General features: G+C 38.9%; 1 protein-coding gene across 1 annotated transcript in view; it reads right to left on the bottom strand.

The window, feature by feature from the left end:
* Positions 1-10,841, bottom strand: part of tspan4a (tetraspanin 4a) — a gene marked incomplete at both ends in the record, with an annotated part of 16,855 nt that extends 6,014 nt beyond the window's left edge. The window contains 3 exons of the mRNA XM_079446442.1: positions 1,583-1,657; positions 8,401-8,592; positions 10,788-10,841. Coding sequence (XP_079302568.1) covers positions 1,583-1,657; positions 8,401-8,592; positions 10,788-10,841 — 321 coding nt within the window. The remainder of the gene's footprint in view (positions 1-1,582; positions 1,658-8,400; positions 8,593-10,787) is intronic.
* Between the last annotated feature and the right edge of the window lie 587 nt (positions 10,842-11,428).

Below are 11,428 nucleotides of genomic sequence, written 5' to 3'. Positions count from 1 at the left end.
AAGAATGACAAAAACCAGAATAAACAAACAAAAACAGCAGAAGAACGGCGGAGCTCAGCGCTGTGGCTGACATTCGCAGAGCCATCTTGCTCACAGATTTATATTTGGCATAACAAATAATTGAGAACGTGCAAAATTAAACCAAATACTAAAACATTTTATATTTTTTATTTAAAGATGTGAAAACTGTTTCGCTGTAAAAACCTCTCACCTAACTCACAAAACTTTCTCCACTTACTGACTAGCATGCAACTTAGTTTGAATACATTTGCATCGTTGTAATGAAAAACTATGTTAATTAATATTTAGTTTTTTATTAACAGCATGTTTTAATAAATTTAATTATCTTCATGATACAACTTTTTTGTCTAATCTTGAGGAAATAAAGGGCCAGATTTACTAAACAGGGCAAATTAGCATTAGAGCGCAATTCTATAAAAGCGGCGATGGGAAAATTCTGCGTGTGATTTATTGACATTAAATATCACAGACGCAGCAGATCATTTCCATAAAAACCAGTGCAATCTACTGAGAGCAGCGCAAATTACCGCCTGCTTTAAGACATGCATAATGGTGCAAATACTAGTAATCTGATGAGTGCAAATGTTAGTAAATTGCGTGATTCATTTTAATACTCTCCTCCCATAAATTTTGCGTCTGAAAGGGAAACTCCTACAAATGCATATTCAGTAAGGTCACGCCTATTCAGTGCTAATTCTTCACTGCGTGTCTTTAGTAAATCCTGACAGTACTATTTTAACACCAAAAGATGGTTTGTGCTGGCGCAATCTGTCAGTAAACCTGGCCTAAAGACTGATGGAATGTGAACTGATGGTGTGTTTTGTGAGTGCTGATGCCAGACAGTATTGAGATTACTGTACGCTGGTCCACGGCGGAAACATGCTGCTATCACTGGAAGTGTCTCTGAAAATGCCCATCACACTATGCTGCCATATGTGCTTTGAGGAGAACGGCCAAGAAAACAACGGCATTTTGGGTGTGAGAGACTCACAGAGAGAGAGAGAGAGATACATTCAAGACTTCTTGATTATTTTGAATTAATACTTTTCTGAAGCGTTAGATGATACTAACCCAATAAATAACTCAACTTAAAACTATCCCTATGTGAACCTGCCAAGAAAGGTAAGATTGAAGTTTTACACGAAGAAGTACATGGATCTACATCTTCATCTCAAACCCTTATGATTATGATGGAGCTCTCGAAATTTGTTGTCAGTGATGTTTGGTCATGAGGAACACAGACACCAAAGATATTAGATGTCAAACCTGATCAGCCATTATAGAGGATCTGAGCTCTGGGAATTATAGGGATTTGGGGTTATACGTGTTTTGTGATAATGACTGTCTGACCATACATTACTCCACTTACTAGATGGCTACAGGACAAATAAATACATGCTCATAAAATATTGATTTGGGTGTGAATTACTTGATTATGTGAGCTTAAAGAACTTTTCTGACATTATAATTAAATATGTGAGTGCTGAATGCTGCCAATGACCAAACACAATCCATGAAATAATATAAAATAATGAATAAGACCGCTCCATTCTGCACGTACCTCATCTTGATATGCGAAGAACAGAATCATGAACAGAATCTCCAACAGTAATATCAGGAGCAACAGGATGAAGAACTGTAGAAACACAAACAGAGATTGTTACATGATATATCAGAAATGATACATCAATATTTTCCAGCATATTGTCATGACGGTAATCAGACAGTATTTTGCTGATTGTGTATTTGTGCTGGTATCTCAGCTGTTCCGGCCTGTTGCTCACAGCTGGGATTTCAAAGGACATTTTAGTTTTAGAAGTGCATTTTCTAACCTGATGCAGTGTTTCATGATTCTTTCAAATTCTTTCATCTGATCAATAAATTCAAGTAGCATTATAAAACACTGTGGGGCTGTTATCAATCAGTGAAATCAGTACAACAAAATCCATCTTTGCACTCCAGAAGTGGACAGAAGTGTTTTTAGTGCATTTACAAAGACTGCTTAATGTGGCAAAAATTAAGTGTAAAATTAAGTTTTTATATTAAAAATATTTAAGAATGGGATTATACATAAAAATGTAACTAAAACTGGCAGTAGGTAGCAGCAAGTAACAGCCTTAATGAGTTATGAACGATTCGTTGAGTTATTCACTTAACTGTTTCAAAACCATTCAAAAATACAGAATCATTCAGAAACAAAATGCCACAAAACTGTTCTGTTATGGGAAATATTTTCATTTGCAAAATTTCATTGGAAAATTTTGTCTAAATTGTAACCCACTTAATTTTTTTATTGAACTGTTGTATAAAATCAATGCCACATATGCAATTGTACTGATGAAGTGTGCTGATAAAGCTCTCAAGGGGTGTTTTTGTTTTTTGTAAAGTGAGTAATCTCCCCATAATGTCAGCTTGCGCATCATTAAAACAATAAATGACATTATCATAGATGATACATATCGCACACCTAATGAACATTTGTGTCCTCAAAGACGCTTTATTGGAAATAATACAGGGTAAAGAAAACTGCTAAGCTTAATTTTTGCTCCTTTATTCTTGTAGTCTTTATTTCATATGTCTGTGTATAAAAATTGACCACTTTGAATAGGACTGTGCTTTATAGGAAATATCTTCATATTTTGAATCACTATGCACTAACAGACTGTATGAACATCATGGCTATACAGGGAGCAGTGATTTGGGACGCCGTACATGTGATTCACCAGCACTGCACCGACTGTGGGGCTGTTTAAATGATTAATTGCTTGTCAAGCTAACCTTCATTTCTCATGTCATTGATCTTGTGCCTCAGAAACTCACTACAGCACTCAAACTCTATCATGCTGTGAACTGAGAAGATCATATTCATTCACCCATTCACCCAGAAATCATTGTAGAATCTGAAAAGTAAAAGTGACGTGCCATACAACCAAGTATGGTGACCCATACTCAGAATTTGTGCTCATTTACCCATCCAAAGTGCACACAAACACACAGCAGTGAACACACACACACAGCAGTGAACACACACCCGGAGCAGTGGGCATGTATGCTGTGGCGCCCGGGGAGCAGTTGGGGGTTCGGTGTCTTGCTCAAGGGCACCTCAGTCGTGGTATTGAGGGTGGAGAGAGCGCTGGACATTCACTCCCCCCACCTACAATCCCTGCCGGCCCGAGACTCGAACCCACAACCTTTGGATTACGAGTCCGACTCTCTAACCATTAGGCCACGACTTCCCCTGGACAATCACCTTGATCCAAAACCATCTGTAATGTAAGATTTCAGTGTGAGCTGACACTAATGCCACGGTCTCTGGAGGAGGTTTGGACAGTGATATTTGTGTTTCATATGATTGAATGATGAATCCAGCGGCAGTGACACCTGACACTGGAGAAAGAGACAGATTCTGGTTCAACAGCCCCGAAGATGTAGTGCTGAGAAATGCTAAACTCCTGGGCCTGTATTCATAAAGATTCTAAGAATCCTCTCAGAGAGCTCCTATTTTAGCTTAAAAATTTCTAACTAGGAGTCTTAGCTTAAGAGTGATTCAGGACCAATCTGAGAGCAACTCTGAGCGAGGAAAAGACAAAAACTGGAATGCTAGGAATGACACAGTCTTTTGAAGACTGTGATTGGTTGGTTGTCAAAGAAGGAAATAAAAGAGCGCTTTTAAGAGTAGGGTTTATTATAAGCCTTCACTTTGAAATTACAGGCGGAATTTTTCCTCTCGCTCTTTCTCTCTTTCACACACACACACACACACACACACACACACACACACACACACACATATTATATATGTATATATATTCTTTATTTTTTTATTTACCTTGCTGTCACACTTACCGTGTTTTATAGGAAATGAACAGAGACATAGCCTAATAAGTGCTGTAACAGACCCAAATCATCGCTGCTGCATAGTTGCATTTTTCCAGTTGGCAAATATGTTAATGTAGTGATTACGTCCATTTCTGGTGCTATGGCATTTCTGCGCGGTGTCGGAGTTAGCATGTCTTTAATAAGATCGGTCACAAACATGATCCCTGCACGATCTAATGTGTAGCATCTTATTAACTCACTGTCATGCATTTTGTGCAACACATTTCTCCCTCTTCATGTTTCGTCCATTTTCTCCGCTGCTAAAGAAACTCTTAAGACCCTTAAAAGTCCTCGTCCGTACTCCTAACAATTTTGGACCTTAAGACCTCTAAGGGTTAAGATGCTTTCTGAATTACTTTTTTCTTTACTAGGATCTTTTCTTTAATTTTAAGTGGAAACACCCACATTTCTAAGAATTTTCTTAGAATTTTGTTACTAGGAGCAACACTAAGATTCTTCATGAATACGGGCCCTGGAGCACAGAGAAGCTCCTTGTAAGTTGAACTTGAACAGGGACTTGTAATCTGGAACATGCAGAACTTTTTCTGTTTCAGAGACCCCTTGGTTTTCTAAATAATTCCATTTCTATTAGTTGACCACCGACCGTTCTTTGGCCCATTCAGATCAGGCGAAGCGACTGGCTGTTGTTGTCAGAAGACCACAGGATGGTCATCTCTGACGTCTAAAGTTCTTGGTTTGCACACAAGATATATCATACTGTATGCGTTATGTATTACTATATCATACTGTACTGCAGGGATCCTCAAATCTGGCCCACAAGATCCACTTTCCTGCAGAGTTTAGCTCTAACCCTAATCAAACACACCTGAGCATGCTAATCAGTGTCTTCAGAATCATCTGGGTGTTCACAGAAGAGTGTTTGTCATAAACAGATACGGTCTGTGTTTTGGAGCACGGCTTCTGCCGATCCGTGTTTTTGAAGCGGTTTCCACTTAGACATTTATGTAAATGTCTAGAAAAACATCCAAGGGTCACTATTATCAGCTAATGGAAAGTAAAGCTGGAAAGAAAAAATATTCAGTGGAAAAGCCCAAAATGTATTTTGTGGTACGCTGTCTTTAACTTCTCCTGGTTTCATCAGTCGGGGAATAAAGATGTGTTTTGTGTGATGGCCGTTATCATAACGCTGCTGTAATCACAGCACTTAACACACAGGAGACCACAGGCCGTCTGACATCAACAGCATCATCCCCATGTGGACATGAGAATATTTTATCATAAATCATCTTCAGGTTATGATAGTCTCGGAGGTGAACAGCATTATATATTCATAGACTGCTCTGACATTCGCTTCGTTCCAGCAGTGAACCGGAAACAGAGCAGAACAATGGAGAACGTGACTAAATCAACATCAGCAATTAGGGCTAAACATTATAATCTCAGCGTATTGAATTTGGTATTTAATTTAAGGATGTATTTAAAAACATTTACATACATAATACCCAGCAAAACATTTAGATGTGCGATTCTTCCTTTTTAAGTAATCTTAAAGACATACAGCAACTTTTATGCTTTTTTTTCTTTCTAAAAATATTCAAATCCATAATTTATTTTCACTTTCACTATAGGAATAAACAGATAACTTTAGAAAAAAAAGCAGTCAGCAGTTATGTATCATTCGCGTATGGCTGCTCATTATAAATAATAAATAGGGACAGCGGTGTTTGAGCCCTCGGGCTCCGAAGGAATAAAGCAGACCTGACCTGAGCCTGCAGTTTGCTCAAGGACTAATGTTAAATAATGTTAAAGATTGTGGGATATGTAGGTAGAGTTTCTTTCAGACGCAGGGAATCCAAAAATGAAAATCAACAAACAAATTCCAAACCATAAAATCAAAGGGTGATTGGCTGTGTTCAGTATCGGATACTGTACTGTTCTTTCTATGTCAGAACTATATCGAATTCAATTCGCTTTACATTGCCTTTCCAAACTGAGGAATGACCTGGATGTTAAATCAGATGTATTTGATAGGACTGGCAATGCTAATGTCTTTTCCCACATTCCTTTGGTGCGTTCAAGTTCTCCTGAGAAGTTTGTGAGTTGGGAAATCATGACTACGGCTTCAGGGAATATCAGTACTCAGTGGTGCCTCTCGTCTGTAAAGGATTAGCCCTTATTTTAATTTACATTTCGGGGAATTAAGATTCAATATTGATATTTACATGATTAATCGATATTAATCAAAACGTCCAATTTATACCTTGTTAATGATACCTCATTAACGACTTGTCCAGCAAGCATTAAAATCAGTAAGTTATCTTTTAACAATTCAGTTTTATTTTATTTGTGGCCAACAATAAAACAAACCAAATAGTACTCTATCAAAATTCATGAGCATAGGTAAATTTTGAGCATAGGTAACGCGATCTTTGGCAAATAGTTTAAGACTTGGGAATTACACAGCACCAGACAAAGATTTCTTAATAATTTCAAAGTTTATTTACTACTCTACACACTACTAAGCTAAATAACACAAACAGAATACGTAACACACAAACACACACGTTGCAATGAATTGGATTCAAGACTTCCTCACCGGTAGACCTCAAGTGGTGAAAGTTGGCCAGTTCACCTCAAACTCCATCACCCTGAATGTAGGAGCCCCACAGGGCTGTGTCCTTAGTCCCCTGCTCTACTCTCTCTATAATGGAAAGATGTTCCAGATGAGGAAGCAGGAACGTGACAGAATGGAGATATTCCTGGGATCACACCATTTCTTTTTAATCATGAAACACACTCCTCCACCCCTGGATTTACCGACCTCTGCTGTTCTGTCCATCCGTAAAACAGAGAAGTTATCACTCGGCATTACAGCAGTGTCCGGGACCGAGGACGAAAGCCACGTTTCTGACAAACAAAGGATGTTACAGTCCCTTATGTCCCGTTGGAAACTAGTCCTTGTCTTTTTTTACTTTTCTTTTTCTTAATATTTGTCTATACAATTGCACTGTCCTTGGAGCGGACCTGACTTACATTTCACTGCTGGTTATACTCTGTATAATTGTGTATGTGACGAATAAAAAATCTTGAATCTTGAGCATGTGAAACTAAACAATAGTGATCGGGAAAAATTAGACATCAAAAGATTACAAGATTACATAGGTTCCAATAACACAACAAGCTTAATTTCATGAAATACAACCTGAATGTATATTGTAAATATATTGTACATATTACTTCTGAGTATATTGCTTTAATAGCAGCAACAATTATAATTTGTCCCTTTTGAAATGCTTAAGTAAAGGTTTGAGTCTCTTTGTCTGTTAATAAGCAGAAAAGGCGTGTTCCTCTGGAATGTGAGGAGGAGAGAGGAGAGTTGTCTGAAACATGAGACTATCACGTTTGGGGAGACCTGGAGATTTTCTTAGCTTGGAAGTGTGTCGTAAAAACATCATTGAATTACTGCATTACAGGATCAGGAGTTATCAGGGTGGTCTGTGCTGGATCCTTTCCAGATGCCATGGCTTTGTACTGTTCGACTTTATTTATGGTAAACCGGTCACGAACATTGAAGGTTCTGTTCTTTAAAGACATCCAGATGTTCTTCTCAAATATCTCCTGTTTTTATGGGTCTCAGGAGATAAGACGATAGTTATCCTCTTAGACAGGAAGGCGTCAGTAGGCTTGGTCCCTTTCGGACTGAAGGGAGGGAATCGTCTTAGTTTCCTCTTTGGTATGCACGATTCTATAATTGTTTGGTCTTGGTTCAATAAGGTTCTACACGTCCAATCAGATCCAAGGAATATCAGCACTCAGTGGTGCCTCTCGTCCAATCAGATCCAAGGACCAGAACCAACCGTTATGGTTTAGTAGAGGCCTTTTTATTATGTCATGACTTCTGTTGTTGTTTTATGATGTTTCCACTTTGACCTGTACTGTTGGCCCAGTGTCACAGTGAATGATGACATGCTGTACGGTACGGTCATGTTTGAATGATCTAAAAACTATAGCTTATAATACTATGCTGTCATGTATGCTGGTTAAAATTGTTACCTCTCAATTTTTCTTATTAATCCTTATAAACACCAAGAGATGATGGCAATTAGCTTTTGTAAATAATCTTGCTGTCCTGTCAGCTCACAGCAGAAACGCTGGGTTGAATCCTCACAGACGTGTTCATGTTCACCTGTTCCTCGTGGAGTGCAATTATGCTAATAAGCTTTCCTGTGTTACCCGCGGATGCTAATATGAATTCCTGCTAGTGTCTCTATTACAGCAGCCATCAAACTATAATCGACGTCAATATTGCCCCTCAAGTGCCACATCTTATTATCTGAACCATGAGCAGAAAGTCTCATTGTGGTTCAGATGAATAACGTCAAACAAACACATCAAGTCAAGATGAAACCATATTTCTTATGCTTCTGATTCGTACAATGTGTAGTTTATGTATTATCTCATATGTACTGTACTGACTCAAACAGGATGTTTAGTTTGCTCCTTCCTTGTGAAGCATGCTAGTGTGTTTAGTTTACTTACACTCAGGAGTAACGTCCGGTTCTCTTTGACCGCGCCCACACAGCCCAGGCAGCCAATCACCATGATGATGCTGCCGACGGCGATGAGCAGATTGGCGGCGGAGAGCGAGGGCAGAGACGAGGAGAGCGTGGCGAAGTTTCCCTGCGTGATGGAAAGCCAGACTCCCACTCCCAGAATCCCACAGCCGCCCAGCTGAGAGAGAAAACAACACCGAGCTGAAGGAGGAACTCACAACACAATAACAAACATTCATTATACAATCGACATGCATTCGTTTTAGTGCCACTAATCAAGAATTTGACATTTCTAGTGATTAAATAGAGCATGTTCTTTTCCACACTGTGTGAGAAATGTGTATAAAACATTGCTCTGGCTCATTAAAATAGAGTCTGTCAGTGCGGCGGATGTAAAGTGCTGTAGAATAACGTAGTGACACAATATCTGTTGTCTTCTTTAAAATAACTTTTGAAAAGGGTCTGTTTCAGTCCTTTAAGATGTCAGATTGACCCGTTCTCACTCAAGCATGCGCTCTTAATTAACCAAAATCCTGTCAAAATGATCAACATTAGTTCAAATTAAAATTTAACTCTAAACAGCCATCCAGCAGATCAGCTGTGTGTGTGTGTGTGTTTGTATTGTCTAAAAAGTTGTGATTGTGAGGCAGGCAGTTCCCTTTAACTGTAATGAATTCTGATTTGCTAGCGATTATTATAAAACAAATGAAACTGGAAGTCAACAATTATGCTAAAATCATTATATTCACCAGTCGAGTAATGAAGAAATCACCTTCTTTAACTGATCACCGTCACCATCTGAAACCGAGGCCAAAAAAGAGGCAGGAATAAGATGATTGAGGTTTGCCTTTGCTGTAACCTCAGTACTGTTGGCTCAATACTGTTGATTAATTTCTTAAGCTGCTATTTGCTTAATATTTAAATGTTAATGTGAGATTCCTTGCAAGAAATGTCCTTCACATATAAAGGCCAAATGTGCTGCTGTAGTGTCAACTAGTCACAGTGTTTGGATGGAAATGAGTCTAAATGAGTCCAAACCTGTGTCTGTCTTTTCATTAATGTTAAAAGGTATGTGTGTGAGATGCTGGTGAATTACGCTCTGATCACTACAGAGTTTCTGAACTCAGACAATCACACTCGTACGCGTATCCAAACTCAACCGGATCAAAGCCCATCTCACAAGAATTCTCAAGAACGTGTACATTAGCACACTGTATCTAATGCTTCATTTATGAAACTATGTACATAGTAGTTTAAGGCACCTCATACTGAAGTTTAGACTTTTAAATATCTTCACAGAATCAGTAAACGTGGATCAATCATTGCACAGTTTTGTCAGGCACCCATTTATGACCCAAAAACTACCCTGATCCACCCGACCCTGCCGTCAATGACTTCCACTCATGTGCTTTCTGATTGTGTTGTGTTTATAAATAATAAATCAATCAAATGATTTCAGATCAGACTGTATCTTTGGACATGGCTTTGATGTGAGTTTATTCTCTGTCTCCGTGTCTGAGCGCCGCTGCTGCTTCATTATGTGTTTGTGTTTGTTATTACAGACGTGTAACGGCTCAAACGCTACATCACAGTCCTTTCATCTGTAACTGAGTCATTTTACAACGCAATCACCATTCACAGCATCAGAGAATCACAGGTCAAATAATGTTACGGTCTGTGAACACAGTTAGTGAGCGAGCCAATAGGAGATGAAATAGCGAAACATCTTCAATAAATAAAAAGCATAAATAACACATCCTGGAAAAAAAATGTATAACAGCTTGCTCCAATAACCTAGATGACCAAAAATCAATTTGAACCATCACTTAACTCTTATTAACCTGAAGACCATGTGAACAAAAGTAAGCAGTTTTCATGTAAACATGTTTGAGCACTAGATAAAACAGAATACTGTAAAGAGACAGCAGGGTTATTTCTGGATTTTGACAATACTTTTTGATTTGTAATTTTATCTCATTGCAAATGAAAATGAAAGATGCTTCATTTCATTTGATTATTTCATTTTATTTGAAATCTGATGAGCACAAAGATCGGATGAGATGATTCAAAGCAAAAACAGCTTCACATTTTTAAAAACTAGAGTTAAAACCAAAAAGCTAAAGCTAGATTCTGATCTGATGAGACTCATCTGAAACATTTGGTTTGAATTGCTTTGTGCTTTTCTCTCAGGTCTAAAGGATTTAGACCGTTCTATAGAAATATACACCTACGTTTGACACATTTGGCTGGACTGTTTGATGTCAGTGATGCTCTGAGGATGGTTGGACTCGCGGCCGGTGTGTGAGGATGCAGGTGGTCTGGATCTGTTCCTAGGCATCTTCTAGTCTCTCCAGCACTCTGCTGCTCACACACCTGTTCTTCTGTTTCTCTCTTCCTCTCTCTCACTTCCTTCATCCCTTCATTCATGCGGTTCACACAGACTCTGCTTTCTACACCCTCCTGCCTCGTTAGCAGACAGTGCGGCTCACTGTGTCATCATTAGCGGCTGCTAACTCGTTTATGCAGCTGTGAAGCGTGTTTGTCTTGCTGATTTGGGTCAGCGTGTCCCCGGGGCACGGCGTGCTGCAGCTGCATGAGCTCGATGCTGCCTGACTGCAATATTTATACAGAAGAACGCTGAGCCGTTAGATGAGATGTGAGATGCTGGGCTCGTCTACACAGAGCACACATACTGATCTGACTCTGACTCTGATCTGCCATTCTGTGATCATCCTGTAGTCCATTCAAAATACATAAACACGTGATTTTTATGTCATAAACATGATACATTTAGTCTCACACACACACACACACACACACACACACACACACACACACACACACACGCACACACACACACACACAGCCTATCAATGCCATGTTTGTCATATATATTAGCCTGGAGTTTGAATTTTTACTTATGAAGTGGCACTCGTTACACAAAGCGAACAGGAGACCCCACTCACAACTGATTTCAATTCTTTGTTGTAAGATAAGCAATAACACACAGCAAA

The sequence above is a fragment of the Barbus barbus genome (assembly GCF_936440315.1).
Source record: "Barbus barbus genome assembly, chromosome: 22".
In the NCBI taxonomy this organism is placed as follows: Eukaryota; Metazoa; Chordata; class Actinopteri; order Cypriniformes; family Cyprinidae; genus Barbus; species Barbus barbus.
Note: the sequence above shows the minus strand (reverse complement) of the source record. Positions and strands in the feature narration are given on the sequence as shown.